The 25,984-nt window shown below is 37.7% G+C and overlaps 1 protein-coding gene across 1 annotated transcript in view; it reads right to left on the bottom strand.

Annotated features, from left to right (window-relative positions):
- Positions 1 to 25,984, bottom strand: part of PKHD1 (PKHD1 ciliary IPT domain containing fibrocystin/polyductin) — a gene marked incomplete at both ends in the record, with an annotated part of 416,219 nt that overhangs the window by 1,154 nt on the left and 389,081 nt on the right. Inside the window, 3 exons of the mRNA XM_080665111.1 lie at positions 12,543 to 12,665; positions 14,702 to 14,860; positions 21,804 to 21,911. Coding sequence (XP_080521237.1) covers positions 12,543 to 12,665; positions 14,702 to 14,860; positions 21,804 to 21,911 — 390 coding nt within the window. The remainder of the gene's footprint in view (positions 1 to 12,542; positions 12,666 to 14,701; positions 14,861 to 21,803; positions 21,912 to 25,984) is intronic.

The raw sequence follows: 25,984 nt of genomic DNA, 5'->3' as shown, positions 1-25,984 counted from the left end.
AAGCTAGATAGCATAGCAGCTAAGAATACGGGCTTGGAATCAAACCAACAGGGTTAGATGTGCTGCTTGATCCCCTACTGACGGAATAAATGTGTGAAATGTAGTTACCTTCTGTGTGCTTCAGTTTCCTCATCTGTAAAACAGTAACAATGATAGCAGCTATCTCATAGGATTGTTTGCAGGTTAAAAAGATGAATCATGCAAAACACTGCCCAGAGCCTGGGATGATAAGGTAAGAAGTGGATAAATAATAGCCATCATAGTTAAAATCCCTAATGCTCAGATAGCTCTTCACCCTGCCACACACTGTTCTCAATGCTTTACATGCATTCATAAATTTTATCCTCAAAGCTACCTGTGATATTTATTTATAATAAAAACTCCATTTCTGGCTCTTAAAACCCTTGAAATTCCCTAAGTCAGTGGTTGGCAAACTGCGGTTTGCCGCTCTGTTGACTAATGAGTTTGCCCACCACTGCCCTAAGTGATAAAAGCAGTAAAGATGCCTGTTGTTATGTTAACAAGGTGACTTTTGGCCCTGGCCAGTGTGGCTCAATTGGTTGGGAGACATCCCATGTACCAAAAGGTTGCTCATTCCATTCCTGGTCAGGGGACATGTCCAGGTTGCACGCTTGATCCCCAGTAGGGGTGAGCAAAAGGAAGCAGATCCATGTTTTGCTCTCACATTAATGTGTTTCTCTTTATCTCTCCCTCTCTCTTCCTCCCTCTCAAAAATAAAATTTTAAAAATCTTTAAAAATAAAACAATAAGGTGGTTTTTGGACCCCACATAGAATAGGGGCTGGATGGGGCTGGTTGCCAGGAGAATCAATCATGTAATTAAAGGGTTGAAACTCCTTTCGGCTGAGTACCCAAATGTATTTCCTTTAAAGTATTTTATATCTACACTAGAGGCTGGTGCATGAAATTCGTGCATGGGTACAGTCCCTAGGCCTGGCCTGCAATCAGGGCCATCTTCCCCGGCTGCCCGCAGCCAGCCCCAACCCCCACCACCACCCACCCCTGGATCGCCTTTCACCATTGGGTGATCAGTGCCTGACAACTGGGGGAAGGGACCAAGAGGTCAGCCGTTCCCGCCCGTTGCCGGCCCCGCCCCCACCACGGGTCACCCTCTGTGTGTGGGGTTACCAGCAGGGCGAGGGCCTTGGCCTGGTGCCACCCGCATCCCTGGCCACCCACCCCCAGTTCCCCGATTGCCATCAGGCGAATGGAGCCTGCTGGCTGGGGAAAAGGGACCAAAAGGTGGTCAGTGCACCTCGTAGTGACTGGTCCAGCGGTAGTTCTGGTTGTTCTGCCATTAGGGTCAATTTGCATATTACCCTTTTATTATATAGGATAGAGGCCTGGTATACAGGTGGGTGCCGGCTGGCCTGCCCTGATGGGGGCCCTGGATTGGGTGGGGGTCCCCACTGGGGGGCAGGGCCGGCTGGGGCGAGGGGCCGCCAGGGTTTTCAGGCCAGCCACACCCCCAGTTGGGGTGGTGGCCCCCGCTAGGGGGTGAGGCCGGCCTGGGCAAAGGGCCATGCCCCCGATCGGGCTGAGGGTCCCCGCTGGGGGCGGGGCTGGCCGGGCAAGGGGCCGTGGGTGGTTTTCAGGTTGGCCATGCCCCAATCAGGGTGGGGGTCTCTGCAGGGGGGCGGGACCAGCCTGGGCAAGGGGCTGTGGTCATTCTGGTCTCTGGTCATTCTGCTGTTTCAGTTGCTGAGCTTTATTATATAGGACTAGAGGCCCGGTGCATGAAATTCGTGCACTGGGCAGGGGGTGTGTGTCTCTCAGCCCAGCCTGCACCCTCTCCAATCTGGGACATCCCTCTCACAATCCAGGACTTCTGGCTCCCAACCGCTCGCCTGCCTGCCTGCCTGATTGCCCCTAACCGCTTCTGCCTGCCAGCCTGATCACCCCCTAACCACTCCACTGCCAGCCTGATCAATGTCTAACTGGTCCCCTGCTGGCCTGATTGCCCCTAACTGCCCTCCCCTGCTGTCCTGGTCACCCCTAACTGCCCTCCCCTGCAGGTCTGGTTGCCCCAACTGCCCTCCCCTGCTGGCCAGATCACCCCTAACTGCCCTCCCCTGCAGGCCTGTTTGCCCCCAACTGCCCTCCCTTACGGGCCTGGACCCCCCCCAACTGTCCTCCCCTGCAGGCCTAATCGCCCCCAACTGCCCTCCCTTGCAGGCCTGGTCCCTCCCAAATGCCCTCCCCTGCTGGCCTGATCGCCTACAACTGCCCTCCCCTGCCGGCCATCTTGTGGTAGCCATCTTGTGTTCACATGTGGGCGGCCATCTTGTTTTGGAGTGATGGTCAATTTGAATATTACATGTTTATTATATAGGATAGTGCTTTAGTCTCTGGTTGCATCCTGCTCTAAACCCAAATGTTTTAATTCTTCCTTATAATTACCTCATTTCCCACTTGTAAGAATTATCTTAAGATACAACCTAGTTCTGCCCTGACCAGGTTGCTCAGTTGGTTGGAACATTGTCCCATACACCAAAAAGTTATAGATTTGACTCCCAGTCAGGGCACATGCCCAGGTTGCTGGTTTAAACTCTAGTCAGGAAGCATATGGGAGGCAACCAATCTCTCTCTCTCCCCTTCTCTCTCAGATCAGTAACCATATCCTTTGGTGAGGATTAAAAAAACAACACCCTAGTTCTCAAATATGTTTTATCCTATCTTTTAAAACTCTCTGCCTTCTTTAATTCATCTCCCCAAATACTTCCTTCAGAGAGAATTTCCTAACTCATGAGTGTTTTATTTTTGTATTACATTGAATATTGAGGGATGTGTCAATTTATTTGTTATGAACAATAAGATATTGCCTGGCCACTGTTGCTCAGTGGTTGAGTGTCAACCCATGTACCAAGAGGTCATGGGCTCAATTCCTGGTGAGGGCACATGCCCAAGTTTCAGGCCTGATTTCCAGTAGGAGGCATGCAGGAGGCAGCTGATCCATGTTTCTCTTTGATGTTTCTCTCTCCCCCTTCCTCTCTCAAAAATCCATAAAAACATATTTTAAAAAAACAATAAGGTATTATAGTTTAATTTTAAAAAGTTTTATTCAATTACAGGTTTTTTAACAAAATAAAGGAAATTCAAAAGTATTCTATGTTAATGAAAATGTTAACATTCGTATTCCCATGTTTTGTGTGTTTTTTTGTTTTTTGTGTTGTTTTTTTTTGTAGAGAGAAAGACTAATAATAATTTAAAGTAACACACAGTGATTGTAGCAATTATCACATGTTGGATATATATATATAAGTTAATCCTTATAACAACTCTCTGAAATAAGCACTATTATTATATCTGTTTTAGAAGGAGGTCCACTGAGGTGCAGAAGGATTAAGAACTTTCCAAGGCCATGTACAAAGTAGTGACAGATGTTACTTACTTCACAGAATTGAAGATTGTTAGCTCCAGAGTCTATATTCTAAGCACTACTCAATATTTTGTGAAGTTGGAGATAGCAATGAGGATTTAAGAAAACTGTTTGGTTGCGTACATGCATGGGAGTATGGCATAAATGTGAATGCTACTCTTTATGTACCTTACAGTGAAATAAAGGTTGAGAACTATCCTAAATCCCAGAAAGGGTAGGTGGCAATACCAATATCAACATTTCTCAACCTTGCTTTTCTCACATTTCATCAGCAAATTCATTAACCACTGTTTTGTATACTATGTAAATGATAATTTTTATCCTGTGTATTATGCTTCTCATTCAGTTTACTGAGGCCGACTTTGGTTCATGTTAAAAGACAGTAATCATATCTATATCATACTATATAGCACATTTTGGGACAAAAAGTGTACTAATTTTCTATTCGATTTAATCTAACAATGAATGGGAACTGAGGTGAGAAAGAGAGAAGATAATAGTAGCAATACAAATATATGTGATACTCGTTGATATAAAGCAATAAAATGAGAGAATATCATGTTGTTTATATTGTTTCCATGATGCATCAACTAATATTCTGCTGAACCCATGTTACCCATATTTCCTCTCTTCTTTTCCACAGACTTTTGCCTAGCAAGTATCTGCCATGACCACCTAACTATAGATTATTCTTAGATTTATGGGAACCATCAGGTTATATTAGTTTCCCTATGGGATCTCAACTCCTTCCAGAACTGTTCCTTGACTAGCTCAAACTACATTGATTTACACCTCAATACTTGTTGACTAGAGTTCTTCCTTTGACTTGTGCAACTACTTCTATTATTAGTCAATTTCCCTTGTATGACAGTTTTGCCTTCCTCTTTGAATGTTGAATTCCTTCAGGGAAGGAACTTTTTGTGCCATCAACTTGTCTCCCTATCATGCTCAGTTCTATGCCAAGTACTGATCTCAGTATCATTTCCATAAGTACTGCTCCCACCAGGAGGAAAAGACATAGTTTATCGAGATCAGCAAATAAACAAAGAACAAGAATATTAAACTGTCACATAGAAACATACTTAAAAAAGGGAAAAAAAGACTTATTATTTTTATTCCTTGGTAAAAAACCAATACCACTTTATATAAGGGGAATCAAACACAGCAAGTCACCTATTTTCAACCCATCGAAGATATTATCCTGTTTTTGAGAGCTTGTCATTGGAAATCTGTTACCCCCTGTTCTTCAAGTCTGCATCCTTTAAGAAAAGACTAACACAAGCATAGCTTGCCTTTGCAAGCCCCAAAATATTTAAAAATCTCCCATGAATTATTTACATGGCAGCCCCAATCAGCAACGTACCTGACAGACTCCCTAGCCGAAATGAAAGTGCACTGAGTAAAGGTGCCCAGGGAGGCTGGCCGCCTCCCACTGTGAGGTTATAGACAGAACTAAGTCAGCACACATTATATGTCAGCACTAACATCAGAAGGAATCAGATCCTTTGATCTCGGACCTCCATAGGAAGCTTAGATCTCAGACAAATTAGATAAAAAATGAATTTATAGCAGATATGTGTCCTAAGGCATTCATTCAGCAGAATGTTTGGGTTTTAGGGAAGGAAGAATATTGAGTATCAAAACATATGAATTGGTATGCCTCCTTTCCACCTCCGCCTTGATGAGTTCCCATTAAAATGGAAAGATGAAGTTTCAAATTGCCCTCTATGCCTCTTAGAGTCCCATGGTTTTGCTCAAGTTTTGGGAAAATGGCATAAAACGTGGGAACATATATCCCGTCTCCATGAAAAGAAGGACTTGGTGATTTGGAGGTCCATCTATGTTTACCCACAGTTAGCTAACCTGACCCTCTTCTTTCTGACTTCTAAAACTTTCTTGGGCAACAAATATACGCTGTGCCTGTGTTGTGTAATTTGTGTGGGTACTAGTTACTGGCTTCTTTTGCAATGAAAACATTAGCAATGGCTGTCCCTTCAGTCCCTACCCCATGCCCACTGTTCATATTTTCCCAGCCCAGGCTCTGTGTGCTGTACTCAGTGTTGAATGACCTGGATTCAGTACACAAGCCCAGTACAATCACCTGAACCTTGGAACCTTAAAACTGTCTAAAGCAGAGAGATGAACTGCTGATCAACCAACATACGAAAGAATGTAAAAGGTTGCGGGTTTGATGCCTGGTTGGGGGTGTGTAGGGGAGGCAACTGATGGATGTTTCTCACATCTCTCTCTCTCTCTCTCTCTCTCTCTCTCTCTCTCTCTCTCTCTCTCTCTCTCTCTCCCCTCCTTCCTCTCTCTCTAGAAATCAATGAAAACATATCCCTGGATGAAGATTATAAAAAAAAAAAAAGAATGTACTACAACTTGGTTTCTCATTTGACAATAATGGCAGTACCCCTACCCATGCATTGAAGAAGGTCTATGCAATGGTTAACAAATACTATTATTCATTCTAATTTTAATTGATAAATATTAATTAATTAATAGCATACTATTTCTTATGTCATTTCCAGGTTATTTGATCAAGTGAAAAAATTATCATTTATTTTTTAATAAGCAGTGCCTGACAATTCAGGAAGGTATGAAAATTTTAAAAAGCGAAAGAATGAAAAAATACCTTTGGTCTCACATATCATAAGTGATCTCTATTTTATTGTTTTTATAATACTGTAGCAATGTACATGTTTTAATAAACCTAATTTAACTCATTAATCCATCTAGAGTTTACTTTGGTATACTTTTTGAAGCATAAATTTAGATTAATAAATGTTCTAAATAGTCAAATTTCCTAGCTCCATATATAGTCTAGTAGTGCTTCTGTTTTCCTTTATTTTTATCTCCTTGATCCTTTATTACATTTCTGGATCTAATATTTATATCTATATCTAATTGAGGTTATTTCCACTAAGGTCTTCATATTTCCTTGTGTTAGTATCACATTGTCTTAAGAATAGTAACATAAATATGATCTCTGGTTAGCTACCCTTTCCCCATTGCCATAAAATCCACTTCTTATTAAAAAATAACTTTGTATCATTGTTTTTATATTTTCTAAAGAATTTTAGGTTCATCTTATGTTGTTCTACTCTGTATAAAATAACTGAAACTGTGATAAACCAAATTTAATTTAGAAATAACTGAGGTTTTTGTAATATTAGTCAATCTAATTAGAAACATGCTATAATTCCCTATGAATTCTAGTCTTCTCTTTAAGTTATTCAATATAATATAGTTTATCTTTTAATAAGTCTAATATATCTCTTGTTAAATGTTTTTGTTTTCCAAGACAGCATATTCTTTGGTCACTATTATGTATTTCATTCTGTTTCCTAACTGTATATGAAAGACTTATACAATATTATTTTGCACAGATTGGCATTATCTATAATAATAAAAGGGTAATATGCTAATTAGACTGGACGTCATTCCAGAAGTCATTCCGGACGTCCTTCTGGACGAAGCCAGGGCCAGAGGGAAGCCCGGGTCCTGGGTGCTTGCCAGTGGCTGGAGTGAAGCCTGGGTCCTGGGTGCCAGAGGGAAGCCGGTGCCAGCAGCCAGGGGAAGGAAGGTCTACTCTTGCACAAATTTTGTGCATTGGGCCTCTAGTACTTGAATAAGTTACTCAAGTTATTTATAATTTATAGCAGTTAATTATTAAGTCTTTTAAGTTAATATTAAATAATTATATCATCTGTAAATCAGCATGTGTTTTATCCAACATTGTCTCTTGATTTTGCTGTACAATCTGACAGCATATTTTAGCATCCCATCATACATGTTACATGTCATAAGAGTGAATCATGTGTTTGTCCTCGTTTAAGGAGGAATTCTTCTAATATTACAATGGTTAATGTGACATTGAATCTTAGTTTTAAATAGCTTTGGAACTCTCCATCTTATTTAGCAGGCAGGCTCTTATTCCTGGTTGCTTTAAAACAGTTTTCTTAAAGAATTAAGTGCTAGATTTTAGTTATGTTTTTAAATTAGGAGATGTTTATGTTTTTATTATGTAACATGGACATGCTACTTACTAATAATTTCCAAATATAATTTTACTTTCTAGGAACTTATGACAATTTCTAGTCCTGAGATGTTTTGTTTTTCCCTGACTCCATCTTGAAGCCTTCCCTCTCCTCCCCACTCCCTGTTGTTTTCATAGATTTGTACTTGCAAAAGGACACTGATAGTCCTTTATATTTTACATTCACAAAACACACCATATGTAATCAACTGGACTCTAAAATGGTAGAGATGAATCTCTGAAGTTGATGGTGCCATTCTTATATTTGTTTTCCATTCTCATTGATTTCACACACACATATATATTTATATAAAAATAATACATATACATTTTTTATAAAGGATCAGTGGCCAAAGCCCAGCGTATAATTTGGAGAAGGGAGCCCTGAGGTATGCAGCAGTATCTTCCTGCAAAGACAAAAGGAAAAGTGGTGGCAAGGAAGCTGGGGCATGAAACTAAGGCAGCCAGCAGAAAGCAGCGCCTGGAAGCAGGAAGTCACAGTTTGCCCATTGTTAGGATGCAAAATATGTGCAATCACTATCCTGTTATTAATTTTGTGACCCTGAATAAACTTTTTATATCTCTTTTAGAAGAGATAAGGTTTTCTTTTTTCCCAGCAGTTGAAAGAAATGCTGGAATTTCATCTCTATCTTCATCATTCACTTAACAGTAGTCATCAGTAGTCTATATTGTAACATCCCATGGTAAAAGTGCTTTGCGGATTAGAAAAGATACATAATTTATAGGATAGGATCTGGACAAGATGAACACAGATAATTATGTTGCATATAACAGGTGTTAAGTGAACAAGAGGAAAATGTTACAAAAGTTGACAGAAAAAGACTATCCATTTTACATAAGAGAATTTGAAAAAGAGAAAAAATATTTGACCTGTGATTGGAAGGAATGGAACATATTAGATATGTGGATAAATAGGGTGTTAGAATAATAGACCATTGCTAACTATTGTTGAGTGAATAATGAAGATGTCAATTTTGAAACTGGGAGGCCTGTGTTGTGTTTGGGGTATACTCTCCTGGAGGGAAACACGATAGGGTGTGGAGGTGTGGACATCAAGGAGTGTACTGAGACTGAATTAAAGATATACCCATGAACTGGAGCAGCGGAAGACAAAAACCAACATGGCAAAGGTGGAATTGATAAAACTTGGCAAATAAAGGCATGCAGTGGTAAAAGGATAACTAAGTGTTAAAGATAATTCTAAGGTGTTTAGCCTAGGACAGTGGTCGGCAAACTCAGTCAACAGAGCCAAATATCAACAGTACAACGATTGAAATTTCTTTTGAGAGCCAAATTTTTAAAACTTAAACTATATAGGTAGGTACATTGTTATTAACTTAATTAGAGTACTCCTAAGCTAGCCTTTGCTAAAAACTCAAGGGGCCAAAGAGCCGCATGTGGCTCGCAAGCCGCAGTTTGCCGACCACTGACATAGGAGATTTGGGGGCCCTTCACTAAATTAGGAGAATAGGGAATAGTTGAGAAGGAATGATATAAAAATTGAATGTTGACAAAGCAAAGCTGACTCCCCTCCTGGCATTTCTGTAAACCTTGGTTTGTGCAAACCAGACAACCAAAGCTCTTAGCAAATGAGATGAAACAGTATGGTATGATTTAGAAGCTAGAGGAACTAAACATGTAACTTTGAATAATGATATTCTTTCTCTCTTTTGGTATTTTCTCTTACCTTTAAGTTCTTCAAATACACCTTGCTGTTGTGAATGCATTATACTTAATCAATTTTGCTCAGAATTCTTCTTTCATTTTCCCCAAAATATTATGCTTGTGTCCCAACAATATTTCAAGCTTATAAAGGACCGAGGACCTGATATCACAGCTTTGTAGCTGCATGGAGAGGACCTTATAAGGCACTAAATAAATATCAGGAGGTAGGTAAATACTTATATAATATTTATTGGTTGATAAAATCTAATTGCATCCACTAAGTCATTCCAGCAGTCTCTCATCTAAATGTTACAAAGATGAGTAATAGCTTTTGCCAGCGTTTCTCAACTGTGGCATTATTGACAATTTTAAGTCAAGTGATCTTTATTGTATATGTGGTCCTGTGCATTGTACGATGTTTACAGTATCCCCAATCTCACTGGATATCAGCAGTATCCCCTTCCCCCAAGCTGTGACACAAAAATGTCTTCAGACATTGCAAATGTCCTCTGAAGGTAGAATGACCAACTGTCCTAATTTGTCTGGGACTGAGAGAGTACTTGGGACACAAAACTTTGAAGGTTAAAACTAAGAAACTTCTGAAAACCAGAATGCGTTTGCCAGCCTACTTGGGGAACAAAATTGCCCCTCGCTGAGAACAACTGACCTTGGGGAACAGAGAGCCATCTATGTACAATGAACTCCAAAAATCATAAGTACTACTGTGGAGGCACACCTTCAGAATGCTTGGAACCCACAGAGAAAATACTCATTTTCATTGAGGTGAAAGGATTGGGAAGACTTTCAAAAATAAGGAGGCATTTCAGGTGGTGCATAAAAGCTTGAGTAGGTTTTAACAGGCAAAGACAAAAAATCCAATTGGAAGCAATTGTGCAAGCAAATGGGTAGGAAGGTGTTAGACAAGTCCCTGGATGAGTGAGCTAGCGTGGTGAGTATAAGCAGGGGGCAGGAAGGTGAAATCCAAACTAAGATATGGAAGACTATTCCCTATTCTCCTAATTTGGTGAAGGGCTTTCAGTCTTAAATAACAGTTTAAAACAACAATAAATAACACCTATACTATACCAAACTTTTTCTGCATTCATTACTGATTTTGACTCACATCGGCACAACAACCCTAAATGTAGGCAGTATTGTGTCAGCTTCACAGATGAGAAAACTGAAGAGCACAGAGAGGCTAGCTGATTTGTTTGAGGCCACAAAGTCAGTCAGTCAAGAGAGTCAGGATGAAATCCAGTGCATCTGACTCCTGAGTTTCATGTCCTGAATTGTCACATTCTCCTGCCTCCCCAATCGACAGTGGAAACTCATTAAATCTCCTGAGTAGCAGAGTGACAAGAGCAAATGTGAATTTTAAAAGCCGGCTCAGATGGCTCTGTAATGTCAAAAACCTGGTTGGTAACAGTAAAATATAAAAGATATATGCTTTACTCCCTTCTTTCCCCATGGCAGCTCTCTAGCTCCCCGCAGATTGCATCCATACAATTCTTGGTAAAAGCCATAACATGGTGAGTTTACAGTCTAAATCTACTGGAAATAATTAGTGGAAATAATTCCATCCGCTAAATAATTTTAGAGCTATGGCAATGCTTAGTGAATGCAAAGGGCTTATGAGAGAAATAGCCAATTACTTTATTAGCAAATGCTGAAAGTTTAAAAACACGGAGGGAAAAGGGACACTAAAGTGTTATGGAAATAATGAAATAACACCAAATTTATTTAAAGCTAGCGATAATTAGGTGTTATGTAGCTGGTAATAATTTTCAAAGAAAAGCAGGAGATGCCTCATTACTTGCCTTGGAAACAAAGCTCTTTAGATTTGGACAAACCTTAAAAGACGAGGAAAAAATCTGCTATGATCCCCAGGGGAGGATTCATACAACACATCTTTCTATTTTTAACTCGGTTGCCTTAATAAAATGGCCTCTCTGACACTCCCATCTCTTCCATCTCAACCCTTCCACAGGAGCCCTGTCCCTTGTCTCATTCCAGATAATTTATTAATAAGTCACCACATAAAAAATGTTCTCTAATAAAACACCCAGGCATTGTGGACTGTCTAATGTAGTTAATTTCAGCAGGGCAACTGAGATTCATGTAGAGATGGCCATATTAGATTAGGGGAGAGATTAGCATCACTGTTGCCATTCCCTGAAGAATGCTATCCTTCATTCACAGAGCTGAGTTCAGATGATCATTTTGAAATACCGGTCCTGAATATGCCTGCAATAATACAGACTTCCAGAAGCCGGTCCTGAATATGCATGCAATAATACAGACTTCCAGAAGCCAAAGTTAAAGCAGTATTAGATGGAATCTAGAAAGAAATCCCCTTCTCTCTGTCTCCATTCTTCTCACCCCCACTCCCCTAACTGCTCCCCCTCCACCTTTCGGGGCAGGTCCAGGAGCTGGAGTATAACTGACTAATTTGTTAGAAAATATAAATAACCTCATTTTCTCCATGGGAAAAAATACAAACAGGCAAACAAACTCACACACACACACACACACACACACACTGGAATTCATTGAACTAGTTAGATTGAGCAGGCAACATTGGACTGCTATTGTTTGGTTAAGCATGCACTCAGAACCATTAAGATTCATATTCCTTTTCAAGCAGAAAACATCATGATAATTGGCTATTACTTAGAAAAAATAGAAATATTTCCTTTAGAGCATATGTTTCAAAATGTTTCAGATCCATGGACATTATATGAATATTTTTCATACACCACATCCACACTTGGCAAATCCATTTTGTGATATGTCCACTATCTTTCTCTTTATCCTTAGAAGAACAAGGACAAAACATTGGCTTGAGGCAAATACCTATCTTTTGTCTGCTTGGCACCAATCTAATGGCAATTTAACAATATACCAAGCAAAATCATTTGGTGTAGTGCACAACGTAAGCAGATAATCCATTTTGCTAAAAGAACTAAGCAACAGAGCAGAACTTGACAAAGCTGACTCATTTCTTGAGGGTTCTATATTCAATCTAATTTGCATAGATGGTATTTGGCAGCTACACTCTCTTCTGTCCCAAATTCAATACTGTTGCCAAACTGGCAGCTTTGCAATAGCTAAGGGAAAGATTATATGCCTTGACTCTGGTTTTCCCTTTCTCTGTGTAACAAATTCAAATGGTAAGCCAATAATCTTCTACTAAGTAAGAAAATATAAATATCAAATTTAATAATTGGTTAATAGATGAGTAATCAGCTATACTTGCAGATTCCTATGCTGGAGTATAATTTCTTTGAGAAGTAACAAAGACTGAAAAGAGGACTACATGCTAAGTTCATTCAGAAACTGATGGCCAAGGGCAGAGGAAGGCTATGGATCATCCACACTTTGTGTCTCTGGTAGGGAGCATCCCATGGTCCAAGCTTACCTTCTCCCGCTATGGGGTCTTCTTTTTCAGTGTCTACCTGTGATCCTTGGCATTTAGATGAGACATGAACATGATTCTTTTGATCATTAGCCTGGGATGCAGAAGTATCTTCACTCTTTATTTCTAAATTAATGAGAAAAGGAAGTGCGTGTTTCTTTTTTTTTTTTTTTTTCAGAATAAAATAACATTTTTATTTGTAAATGGGCCCTAAGTGTTAAGATATTTCCCTTGGATGCCCCCCAAAATGATTGTGAAATAAATGCAATAGAATGCATATAATAAACCCAGAGAAATAAAGAAATAAAATCCCATACCCTGACTACCAACTTTAAGGTATAAAACTGTACTGTCCAATACCATAGCTGGCTACTAAACACCTGAAATGTGACTAGTTCGCATTGAGATGTGCTGTAAATGTACAACATACACCTAATTTTGAAAACAAAAGTAAACTATATAACATTTTCATATTCATTACATGTTGAAAAAAAATTTGATATATTGGGTTAAGTGGCTTCTACAAAATTACATTATGTGCCTCACATTTGTGACTCAGGTTTTATTTTTATTGGACAGAGCTGACATAGAATGTTACTAATATTTTTTAACCTTTTATTTTGAAATAATTATAGATTCACAAAAAGTTGCAAAGAAACTCAGAGAGAACAACTTTCTTTCTTCTAAAATGTTAATTTTAGCCATTTGAAAAGTACAGGAAAATATAAAGAGCAGATTACTGTATACTTTCCCCCCATAAAGAATTTAACACAGAGAAATGTGCCCATAGATAGTGAAAAGTTCCAAGAACAAAAAAAGGAAACTGGGTAACTGATATGTTAGTAACTGTAGAAAGAAGCTTCCTCTAGACCTAGGGGAACAAAAGATAAGAAATGGGGTGAACAGAGCTTAGTGTAGGTCCCTCCAAGGCTGGTAGGTTTAGCTATAAAAGGGAGGATGAGAATTAAATTACTTCACAGAGTCACATGAGATTAAAAATTATGAAAGGTCTTTGCTTTCAAACAAGAAAGCAACACACACAAACACAATGAACTTTAGATTTGAAAACAAAGACCAAAACTTGGAATTCAAAATATCACGGGCACCTACGCAGGGTGAGGAGATCTTATTCTTCCTAAGAAAGACCAAGAATCCTGAAGTTTCCTTGTAGTTTGCCCAGACCCATCATGACAAGGAGAAAGGTAGGGATGTCAGGCTGAAGCTGTTTCGAAACAGTGAATCTTCTAGTAGTGCCACCATGCTTCTTCCATTCTCCTTCCTTTATTTTGACTTCCTCTCTTTGCCTCTCCTCATTTTGCCTCTATATATACTCACTTGTATCCCTTTGGTTTCCTAATATCTCCTAGTATCACAAGTGTTTCATCCACTCATTTGCTGGGAGTTTAGGGTGGGTAGAGTAAGGGATTTGCTTTTCTTTCTCCCATACTCTAAGAACAGAAGACAGAAAGAAGCCTCTTTTACAGAATTTCTTTTCCTCAGTGATTGATTTTTCCATGTCTTTAGGCAAAAAGGAGAGAGAGAGAGAGAGAGAGAGAGAGAGAGAGAGAGAGAGAGAGATGATTATGGGAAAATGTCTAAGAACATACTTTCTATGCTTCTAGAGAAAACAAAAATAAAACACTAAGCACTCTCTTCCCTTTTTTGAAGGAGAAGAGGGCATTCCCCTTCCCAGACTTTGAGCTCACCTTTTGGAGGGTTACCTGGGCACTGGAGCATAGAGTTTCAGAGAATAAGATCTGGAACCACGCTGCCTGGCTTCTTCCTGACTGTGGACCATGGGGTAAGTTACTTAGCCTTTCTGGGCCTCACTCTCCACCTCCATAATATAGACATAGTATTTGGCACCTATTTTATAGGGCTGTTGTGAATATTAGATAAATTCATGTATCTAAAGTACTTAGAGCCTGGTCTATAGCGAGTGCTCAATAAATTTGAACTTTTATTAGTATTGTTATTATTATTTAAGACTAGGCAATTCTTGTCTTTACTGTATGAATTAAACAATTTGGCTACATGTAGCTTAATATGTTGCAAAAGTTCATAAATATTTTTCTTTGGGGGAAGTAAAAGAAAGGTTAATATGTTATACATAATGGCATTTTTCCTCCAATATTTTCATTCCAAAAAAAGACACTACATACTTCTGCTTTTGCTTTTCTTAAACCAACAGCACACCAGACAGCACAGAGCCAGCCACGAGACCACTGAGCACAGGGAGGCAGACAGGATGATGGTCGACTTCTCTGACCTAGTCACAGGTAAGATGGCGAATGGCCTGGATCGAGTCGTAAAATTGGCTCCTGTAAAGGAAAAAAAAAAAAAAAAAAAAGGTCTCAATAATAACTGTGCTAATATAATATTGTGGGGAAAATGCTTACAACACTTAGTAGGTTTAATAAATATTTATTGAATTAAATGACTAAATAAATGAACCTAAAATTAATTCAAGATTTGTATTGCTAAAGAAATACAGGAATCTAATCCAATGATAATGCACAATTGTTCTCTCTAATTTGTCCAATATTGATGAGGAATTTTTCCAATTCTCCCCTTTTATTCTCAGTCTTACCTTCTCCACCAACGCAAAATTTCAGTTTCATTCTTATGTTCCATTAATTAAAACAGAAATGCTCTGAGTTCTAGAATGTGTGAAACTACTCGCTGTGACATATGTATTTTATTTAAAATATGGCATGTAGCAAAAAGACATGGCACCCTCTTACTACAGGGTCAAGAGAACTTCAAATGTCAAGAGAACTGCAAATTTTGTTATCTGGAAAACTGGGGGTAGAGCATGGTAGCTTAGCCACTTGGCTATGAAAGATGGAACAAAATCGGTGACTCTACAGAGTGAATCTTTCTAAGAATTCATCTCAAACTTGTAATAGACGGAACATTTTGACTGCTTACTTTATTATTATTTTGAAACAAAGCATAAAAAATCTAAAAAAAAACCCTTGTCTATATACACATAAAAATCTGTACACAAATATTTATAACACCTCTATTCATAATCACCCAAACCCAGAAACAACCCAAATGTTCTTCAACAGGGGGATGAAAAAATTAACTGTGGTTTATCCAGATGATGAAATACTACTCAGCCAAAAAGAGAAAAAGAAAAAGAAGAAGAAGGAAGGAGAAATGAAGGAAGATAGAGAGAAAAAAGAAGGAGGAAGAGGAGGAGAAGAAAGGAAGGATGGGGGGGGAGAGAGAGAGAGAGAGAGAGAGAGAGAGAGAGAGAGAGAGAGAGGAAGAAGAAGAAGAAGAAGAAGAAGAAGAAGAAGAAGAAGAAGAAGAAGAAGAAGAAGAAGAAGAAAGAAAGAAAGAAAGAAAGAAAAGAAGAAAGAAACTGTTAACAATGTGAAACCACTGGGATGAACATCAAAGGCATTATACTGAGTAAGAGAAGCCCATATCTGAATGGCAGGTACACATTGAATGATTCCATTTAGATGACATTCTAGAAAAGATAAAACTATAGTGATGGAGACCAGATCAGTGGTTGCCAGGGATTATTGTTAGTGGGAGGAGAGGATGTGAGGACAGAGGAAAGCATAAGAAAGATTTTTTAAAGGATATTTTCTGTATCCTGATGGGGTGATTACATGAATCTATACATGTATCTGAATTCATAAAAAGATATACCAAAAAAAGATAAATTTTACTGGATATTATAATAAGTATGAAAATTTTAAATTTTAAGTTTGTCTATAATTTGGAAGGTGATAAATATGTTTATTATCTTAATTGTGGGAAGAGTTTCATTGGAATATACATTCATCAAAAATTATCAAATGGCATGTTTTAAGTATGAGTAGTTTATTATGTCAATTTTAGCTCACAAAAATAAAATATTTAGAAAAAAATATTGCCTGCTCAACTGGTGTGGCTCAGTTATTGAGCATTGACCTATAAACCAGGAGGTCTGGGTTTAATTCCTGGAAGTCAGGACACATGCCCAGGTTGAGGGCTCAATCCCCAGTAGAGGGCATGCAGGAGGCAGTCAATCACTGATTCTCTCTCGTTGATGTTTCTATCTCTCTCTCCCTCTCCCTTCCTTTCTGAAACCAATTACAAAACAAAACAAAAACAAAAAACCTTGCCTAAGAACACAAGTTAGTTATAGTTGGCATTTTAAAAGTAGTTTATTCAAAACAAACAAATCAATCCAAAAATCTCAGCTTTCATCTGAATCACTCGGACAATAATAGTTTTTATTTTCTCTAGTCAGGGAAACACCATGTTTTTCTTTGCTGTGCTTTTCTTGGGTTGAACCTGACAATTTGATTGATAGCTACAGTCAGATCTTTAGTCTCTTGACTCCTGGCTGACTCAGTCCCAAAGCTACCATAACCAAATTAGCTAGACATGGTTCTACTTAAGACAAACTTGGCTTGTTTCTTATCAATTAGTTTCTTTTTATGGGCATCTGAATAAAATAAATTCAGCCCAGATATGGGGGATAGGTTTTACTAGGGATTTGCAGAAGTAAAAACAAAATTCCTCATTCTTTTATCCATTTTCCAATGATGGCTCAGTGATTATTTTCTTTGCTCAGTGGATAAGTTATTGTTCTCATTCTTAAAGTATTTACAAGCTAGTAAATGAAATTAGATACACATACAAATGTTAGTAATAAAAAGACAGAATGTGACACATGCCACCAGAATAATGCAAATTAATTGCTTTGGAAGGATATTTTGCATTGATATGATCAGAAGAAGCATACCAGAGGAGAGAGTATCTAAGTGGGACTTTGAAGGCTGAGCAAATGAAGACAGAATGAAGAAAAGATCAATTGATATTTAAGAAATTAATGCTGTAAAATACTGGGAATTAATGCTCAAAAGAATCTGAGACAAAATTTGCTGGGCATTAAATTTCCGTCAAAAGGCCCTTGACAGTATTCTGAAGGCAATGAAGTTTATAGAATGGAAAATTCTGAGGGCCTGAAGTCAGGGAGACCTGTTTATATACTTAGAGCAGTAACCTGGGTCTAAGATTGCAGACAATCAGTTTTCAAATATTTTTAGCAGCAGAACATTTTTTAAAAATGCAATCTTAGACATAATCTCAATATACTTACTTGTTCATAAATATCTGTGCCTATGAGGTGCGATGTTTCACTACACCCTGAGACTATAACACAACTCATTAGGATTCCTGTGTCTTTTGGAACTTACATTCTAATGGGGCACAGAGCACACAGGCAGTAGAAAAACAAGCAAATCCAGGGATACTCTGATGCGAGGTAGTGGTAGGTGCCACAAGGACTAAAGTGAGGTCGGAAGACAAAATGACTGGAGGTGGGAGCAGGGTTGGGGATGGGTGCTGTAGAGTACCTGGTACAGAAAAGCCTCTTTGAGGAGGTGTCAGTGGGAAGAAACCTGAGTGAAATGATGATAAGCCATGTGAATTTCTGGGGCAAGAGTATTTCAGGCATGGAAATGGCAACTGCAATAGAGTTTTTCTGGACTGATGGCAGAAAGCATCCTTGGTTCTCTTACCTCTTCCCAGCACAGAAGCCCCTGGGAATCCCCTAAGAACTTCATGACTCCAAGGAATGGTTAGGAAATCCAGAGCGCCCTAGACCCTGGTAATGACAGTGAATGTGGAAAGGCTGGGAGGGAAGTTAGTAATATAAACTTATAGAAACCTTCTCCCTGAATGGTGTCTTAGAAGTTCAGAAATGAAAAAATGAGCTGGATTAGTCAACATACTAGAAAGACTTATGAGGATTCTATACACACTTGGTCAGAAATATTTAACTTCTCAGTTCCTCAATATCTATATTTCTAAAACAGGAATAATGACTTGTTCCTCTCTATTTATTTCTCTAAGAGAGAAGAGGAAAACTAATAAAAATTTTTGCAACTTTTCTGCTTGATTCGTAGATAAATGAAACAATAACAACATAAATCAATGCTGGTTATATATATGAGTTTGGAACTTGATATAAACAAAAAAAATTAATGACTGCCCTATCAATATGGGAATAAGAGCTGCTTTCCCAAATGATTCTAGCACTAGAAATTGATAATAGTGGGAAACAAGGAGTTACTCTCAGTATCTTCACTGTTAATCAATATGATGTCAAATTAAAACCACAATGAGATATCACCTTCCACCTGTTAAAATGGCTATCATCAATAAATCAACAAATAAGAAGTGCTGGCAAGAATATGGAAAAAGGAAAACCTTGTACACTGTTGGTGGGAATGCAAACCAGTGAAGCCACTGTGGAAAAGAGTATGAAAATTCCTCAAAAAATTAAAAGATGGGCTGCCATATGATCCAGCAATTCCACCCCTGGGTATTTATCTCAAGAAATATATCTTCCCCTATGTTCATTTTGGCATTATTGACAATAGCCAAGATAAGGAAGCAACCTAGGTGGCCTTCAGTGAATGAATTGAGAAAGTAGATTTGATATATCTAATAGAATATTATTCAGCAATAAAAAAGAATGAAATCCTGCCATTTGCAACAACATGGATGGACCTATTGAGTATTATGCTATGTGACGTAAGTCAGACAGGGAAAGGAAAATACCTTCTGATTTCACTTGTATATGGAATCTAAAAACACAAAACAAATGAATAAACAAAACAGAAGCATATCTATTATTATAGAGAACAAGCTGATGGTTGCCAAAGGAGAGGGGATGGGAATAAAATTTAAATACACGAAACATGAAGACAATAAGGATTCATAGAAATGCAGGCCTTTTAATGCTTTCTTTTTATCTTCCATCTTTTCTCTTCTAATTTAAACTTTTAAAAAAATATATATATATATTTTATTTCAGAGAGGAAGGGAGAGGGAGAGAGAGAGAGAAACATCAATGATGAGAGAGAATCACTAATTGGCTGCCTCCAGCATGCCCCTGACTGGGGATCAAGCCTGCAACTTGGGCATGTGCCCTGACCAGGAATTAAACTGTGACCTCCTGGTTCATAGGTCTATGCTCAATCACTGAGCCATGCTGGCCGGGCTAATTTAAATGTTTATAATCTAATTCTGACAGAGCCCTACCTCACAGACTTGATATTGAAAATTATGAATTATGATTTAAGAAAAATGGCTAAAGAAAAACTATAATCCCTCAGTAGTCTACTTTACAAGTTATAGGTGGAACCTAAGATAAACTAGTGATCTAGTCAAAGTGAACACCAAGCTCAACTCAAAATCAAAGTGTTACTGAGAAGTTTGGACCACATTTTACACTTGGTTTTATAACTTATTCCTTAAAATAATCCTCATAAAATGTTCAGTCTTAATTAATCAACAAGGAAATTAAAAGACAAAAGTCTCTAGGACAAAATATCCTTCGAAATATATCCTTGGGAATACTATGGTCAAAGACCCTGAACATGGGTCTCCATGAACCTCTACTTAAATTAGGATACTCTCATAGATATTAAAAGAATATCTGCCTAAAACAATTAATAATAATTGTTTACTTGACCACAGAAGATATTCCCTTTATGAAGAAAATGGTCCAAAACTTGAAATTAAGGAAAAACCTGATTTCAGATCTTATCAATGTCATTTTGAAGCATTTTCAAATAGGCCCATACAAGATTTATCAAATTCTCTGGAACATACTTTTATTTAACTTTATATTTAATTGAAGATCAGGCTTAATTAATACAAGATTGGTAAGCTGCAAATGATTTTTGTCCAGTAAAGATGCACAGGATATCTGTAGACATCTAACTTCAAAGGCTATAGTTTTATTGTCCTGTATCCAATTTAACAAACTTATGTCAGCAGCTCCTTCCTGGTTGATCTACATCCCTCACATGTAATTTAACAGCTTTGCTGTCCTCCTGGATCCCTCATTATGAGTTCAATAACTGTTGACAAGTGCTCTTTATGTATTTTTATGAAAGCCACATTTTTAACGTATTGAAAAGTTTACTATGACAGTTTGAATTTGTTTCATGATGGAAGACTAATGTCTGGATTTAATTAAATATTTGTTGTTGGACTTAAGATACCTCACATCAAAACATTTTATTTCCTTTGCCATTTCTAATATCTAAGAGGTCTGAATGAAGTAATGACTGCTCTAGTGCATTTTACAAAACTTTGCATTATCATACCTGTACATGAACTGCTTTCTACAGTTGGATGTTTTAGGTATCAGACTAACTTCCCTGACCAAACTTAATAATTGATTGTAAATTTCTACCTTTCAGTTCAAATGCAATGTTAGTATTTTACAAATTCTTTTAGGTAGATTTTCTGGTAAATCAAATAATGCAGGCAATATTTAAATTATTTTTTTAAGTGGAAAGCTCTGTGTTTCTATCAGAGTTCAGCCCTTTAAAAAGAGGATGGCAGAAATTGGACTCTCAGCCCTACCCTTCTGGGAACGAGAGAGAGGTATTTTACATAGGTTCCTCTGGCTTTGAAGTTTAATTAACATGTTGCCTACTATAAACTTGTTGGATAGCGTTACCTTCTAACAAATAAAAAATTATCAAGAATACTTCAGAAGGGAAATTTCTTTTTAATGTTTTTTAAGAAGGACTGAAGCATATAAGCAAGTCACACATGCTTTATACCTATACTTCTAAAATACCAGGATTTTAAATGGGTATAGTTGCCATTTGGGGGTTGGGGAGGGGGCGGTGGGTGAGGGCAGAAATGAAAGAATTCATAATACTCTGTATCCCAGGACTCTCTTTACTGTAAATTAAAATTTCTAATTAATATCCAACCCAATGCTATCAAATGTCACATATATATTTTTTATAAAGTAGAAAATTTTAACAACTAGAGGAAAATGGACATTTGGATTTTTGCTTACCAGGATTCTCCTGAGACTTAATTTCTACATGTGCTCTTGCTTCTAACACCTTAATAATATAATCAATTGATGTTTTTCTCTAAACTTAGATGACTCCTTATTCATGATAAGAGCTATTCCAATGACAAAGGAGAAGGGGCTATTTTTTTATATATATATTTTATTGATTCTTTACAGAGAGGAAGGGAGAGGGACAGAGAGTTAGAAACATCGATGAGAGAGAAACATCGATCAGCTGCCTCTTGCACACCTCCTACTGGGGATGTGCCCGCAACCAAGGTACATGCCCTTGACCGGAATCGAACCTGGAACCCTCCAGTCCGCAGGCCGACGCTCTATCCACTGAGCCAAACCAGTTAGGGCAAGGGGCTATTTTTTAAATAAAACAAACAGATAATAAAAACACACTGTGCTGAAATTACCTGGAGGGTAAGTGACAGTAAAAATAAAGTGCCAATTTGACCCAGAGATCAAAATTGCCAAGTTGGAGAAGCTCACATAACCATCTCGAGTTTCTGCCTGGGTACAGCCTACAAATGAACACAGAAACAAAAAGTAAATGTTAGTTATCTACTCAAGAGTAATTCATTTTAGTCTTCTCTATAGAGAGGCAATTGGACAATAAAGGAAACTTTTTTTAATTAAAGAGGTTACTAAATCCATCAGGATCAGATTAAGTCTTAGACAAATCTTAGAACCAAATAACCCAAGACAGACTAAGTCTTAGACAAGTCTTAGAACCAAATAATCCAATAATAACAGCTAACATGTATTGAAAGCTTAACCAGACACTATGCTTTATATACATTATAAATACTTTATGTACATTATAAATAAGCTTCATAAAAATGTATGAAATATCTTAACTATATTATTTAGATAGTAGGAAATAGGCTCATAAGATGTTAAATTACTTGGTACTCGGGTTATAGCCCAAATTTGCCTAATTTCAAAGTTAGCATTCTTAACCATTACTGTATCTCCACTAATTTATTATTAAATGTCTCTCAAGAAAGAAATACTATCGTCTTCCTAGATGGTCAGTTTTTTGGCTCTGCCTCTCTTCTATTCAAAGGTTCTATATTTTATGTGGGGACAGAGTTAGGCCAATTGATCAAGACTTCAGCAATGCTTCAAAGCATGACTGATAAAGATTTAACAACTTGAATTGCCTGGGCCATGGTTTCCCTGGATAAAATGCAGAAAAGAAAGCTCACATCTTCTAAAAATGGGCCATCCATTTATAAAGTGAAAGAAGACAACTCCAGGCAGGCTCACATTCACAATGCCATTAATTAGTCTTCTGACTCCACTATCCTCAAATTACTTTGTTAATTAACAGCTGCTACTAAAAGTCACTATGGAAAAGTCACTGCGATTGGTATGATGGACAATGAGATAGGAAGTGATCTTAAAGTTTATGAATTGGTTGGAGATCTTTTAAGGCTGAAAGGTATCATAAAGATATAATATGCTTAGTGTTATATATTTCAATTCAATTGCTCAATCCTTTTGGTGAAAACATTGTCTTTCCTCATCAATTTTGCAAAGCTAACTAAACTTCCTTTTTTGGAAACATCTTTTCCTTCATCTTGTCAGAGTACCAAAATAAATAAAATGCCCAGAAAAAAAATGGAGATAAATAAGCCAAGACTAAAATAAATGATAGGCGCCCAAGATAAATGCAGTTTATACTCTTTAAAACCTATATGCATCAAAATTATGGTCAATAAACTCTTGCAAACAATGAACTGCAGAGTACAGATGTTCAACATGAAATCGTTTGCTGCAGTTTTTCCTTTGACAAACGTCCTTATTGTTCCCATCTTTGGAGGAATACAAAGCAGCATTTAATCGAAATGTGTCCGTGGAGCACAGTGAGTCTGCCTCATAGAACAGCCGCCAAACTGCCTAATGGAAAGTGCTTTAGCTCCAAATGGGTTTGCTTTTGTGTTAAATACCAGCTTGCCTCAGAGATCTCTACAAAGATTCCTATATATATCTATGATATCCTCAGATTTGAAGCATATGTGCGCAAAAGCTGAGGCAGTTGCTGCCAAGTACAGTACATTACTCCAGGGTTCATCATATCTCTGGAATGATAATTGTAAAATATACAAATGCCATTGCCAGGCTCCCTGACCAAGCTGGTATAAACAACGTACTGGCTGCGGGAACTTCCACGAGATGGGGTGTTGGGCTTGTGCAAAACTGAAATTGATTACATGACTTAACCAGGGATTGCTACCTGAGTGTTTCTGCAGGCCATATGGTTTCTAAAATACCTTTTCAGCTCAAGTTCTCTGCCATGCTATCTCTCTCACCTCTAGCTAAACTAGCAAACTATTACATATTTACATCAAACTATATTATTAATGTTTACACTTTATTTTTTTAAATATTAAGAGCTTCTTTTCCCTACAACTAGGATTTATAATTATCAAAGGATGTGAAAGGCCCTTAAATAATAGTTTTTGTGTATGCAAATCTGCTTTTTAAGAAATAATCTTTTTTTTTCTGAGGAAGGTCTACGGAGACAAAAGAATATGAAGTTAATTGCAGAATAAAAGATTTACACTAGATCTATTGGTATAGTTTTGTTGTTATTTTGTTTTTCTCCAGGAAATACTTACTAGTAGAATAAGTTACATAATCCATCCCAAATGGATTTGGTTCCATTTTTTCCAAAGTTAACTAGAACTATTTCATGATGATTTTAAAAGATACTTTCAAGCAAATGAAATAGAATATTTTGGTGATGTGGGCTCTCTAAACTTGGAAAACTGCTCAAGATGTTTTCCCTACAACTCTCTCTCTCTCTCTCTCTCTCTCTCTCTCTCTCTCTCACACACACACACACACACACACACACACACAAAGTGTGTGCATAGAAGACAACCTCAGCATGTTCCTCATACTTTCCCATGAATCTCCCAAGGAAAAGAATGATGACAATACTGATCCAGGTGAGTCACCATGCTTAGTGTGAGTTGTTGTTAATAGTATAAAAAAGCAAACAGTTTCATGCTTCATTCATTCTACATGATCATAATATAATTCTAAGCTAGTCAGTGATCAGATCCTTGGGATAACTAAAAGAAAAATAATGAAGGATTTAGGGAGGTAAGTATCAGAAGTAAAGTATGGAGTCTGAGTAAGGTACAATACAAAAGTAAGGTATGGAATATGAGTAAGGTATGGAGTATGACTAAGCTACTGCATATGGTTAATGTATAAAATATTGTGAAGTATGGAGTATAAATAAGGTATAGAATATGAGTAAGCATGAAGTATAAGTCAGGTATGAAATATAAGTAAGGCATGAAGTATGGGTAAGGTAAAAAAAATATAGGTAACTGAACTATATATGTAAAAATGGTTAAGATAGCTTTATGTTCTGTGTATCGTACCACAATATTTTTTAAAAAAAGAATACAAGGCATGGAGTATGAAGTAGGGCCTGAATATGGGTAAGTGACAGAATAGGAATAAAGGTATGGAGTGTGGGTAGAGTATAGAGTATAGGTCCAATATGGAGTATGACTAAGGATATGGACTATGAGTAAGGCAGTGAGTATAAATGAGATACTAGATACGGGTAAGTTATAGAGTATAGGTAAGGTGTTGCTATGGACTGAAAGGTTGTGTTGGAGCCTTATCTCCAATGTCATGGTCTTTGGAAATGGGGCCTTTGGGAGGTGATTAGGTCATCAGGGGAGAGCCCTCATGAATGCAATAATTACCCTTATAAAAGAGACCCCAGAGAACTTGCTTATCCCTTTGGCCATGTGAGGACATAGTGAGAAGTGTCTATGAACCAGGAAGTGGACCCTTCCCAGACACAGAATTTGCTGGAGCCTTCATATTGGGTTTTGCAAGCTCCAGAGCTGTGAGAAGTAAATGTCTTAATTGATAAGCCCTCCAGTCTATGTTATTCTATTACAGAAGTATGAAAGTACAATGACAGATATGGAGTGAGGGGAAGGTACAGAGTGTGTGTGTGGTTTGAAGTGTGGATGGAGTATAGAATATGGGGTATGTATGGAGTAGAGGATAGGTGTAGGTGAGTTCCAGTAATCAGGTGACAGCAACTGATATAGAACATGAAAAAAGCTGAAAATTGATATTTTTATGCTGCTGTGTTAAGATCAGAATTACTATTATATTTGATGTATTCCAGACCAAGACAGCAACAGCTAAATGGCACTGAAGAATGGACAGACTGACATCATCAAAGCAGACAGTTTAAAATTAACTCATAGCCCTAGCTGGTTTGGCTCAGTGGATAGAGCATTGGCCTGCGGACTGAAGGGTCCCAGGTTCGATTCCGGTCAAGGGCATGTACCTTGGTTGCCAGCACATCCCCAGTAGGGGGTGTATAGGAGACAGCTGATTGATGTTTCTCTCTCATTGATGTTTCTAACTCTCTATCCCTCTCCCTTCCTCTCTGTTAAAAAAAAATTAATAAAATATATTTTTAAAAAAATAAATAAAATTAACTCATAATGCAGTTTTGAACATTTCATTTTCACATTAGCCAACCTGGGATAGCTTTGCTTAATTACCTTACTTTCTTAATAATGTGGGTGTTTTTTTTTTTCTG

This window comes from Plecotus auritus (assembly GCF_963455305.1).
Source record: "Plecotus auritus genome assembly, chromosome: 4".
NCBI lineage: Eukaryota > Metazoa > Chordata > Mammalia > Chiroptera > Vespertilionidae > Plecotus > Plecotus auritus.
Note: the sequence above shows the minus strand (reverse complement) of the source record. Positions and strands in the feature narration are given on the sequence as shown.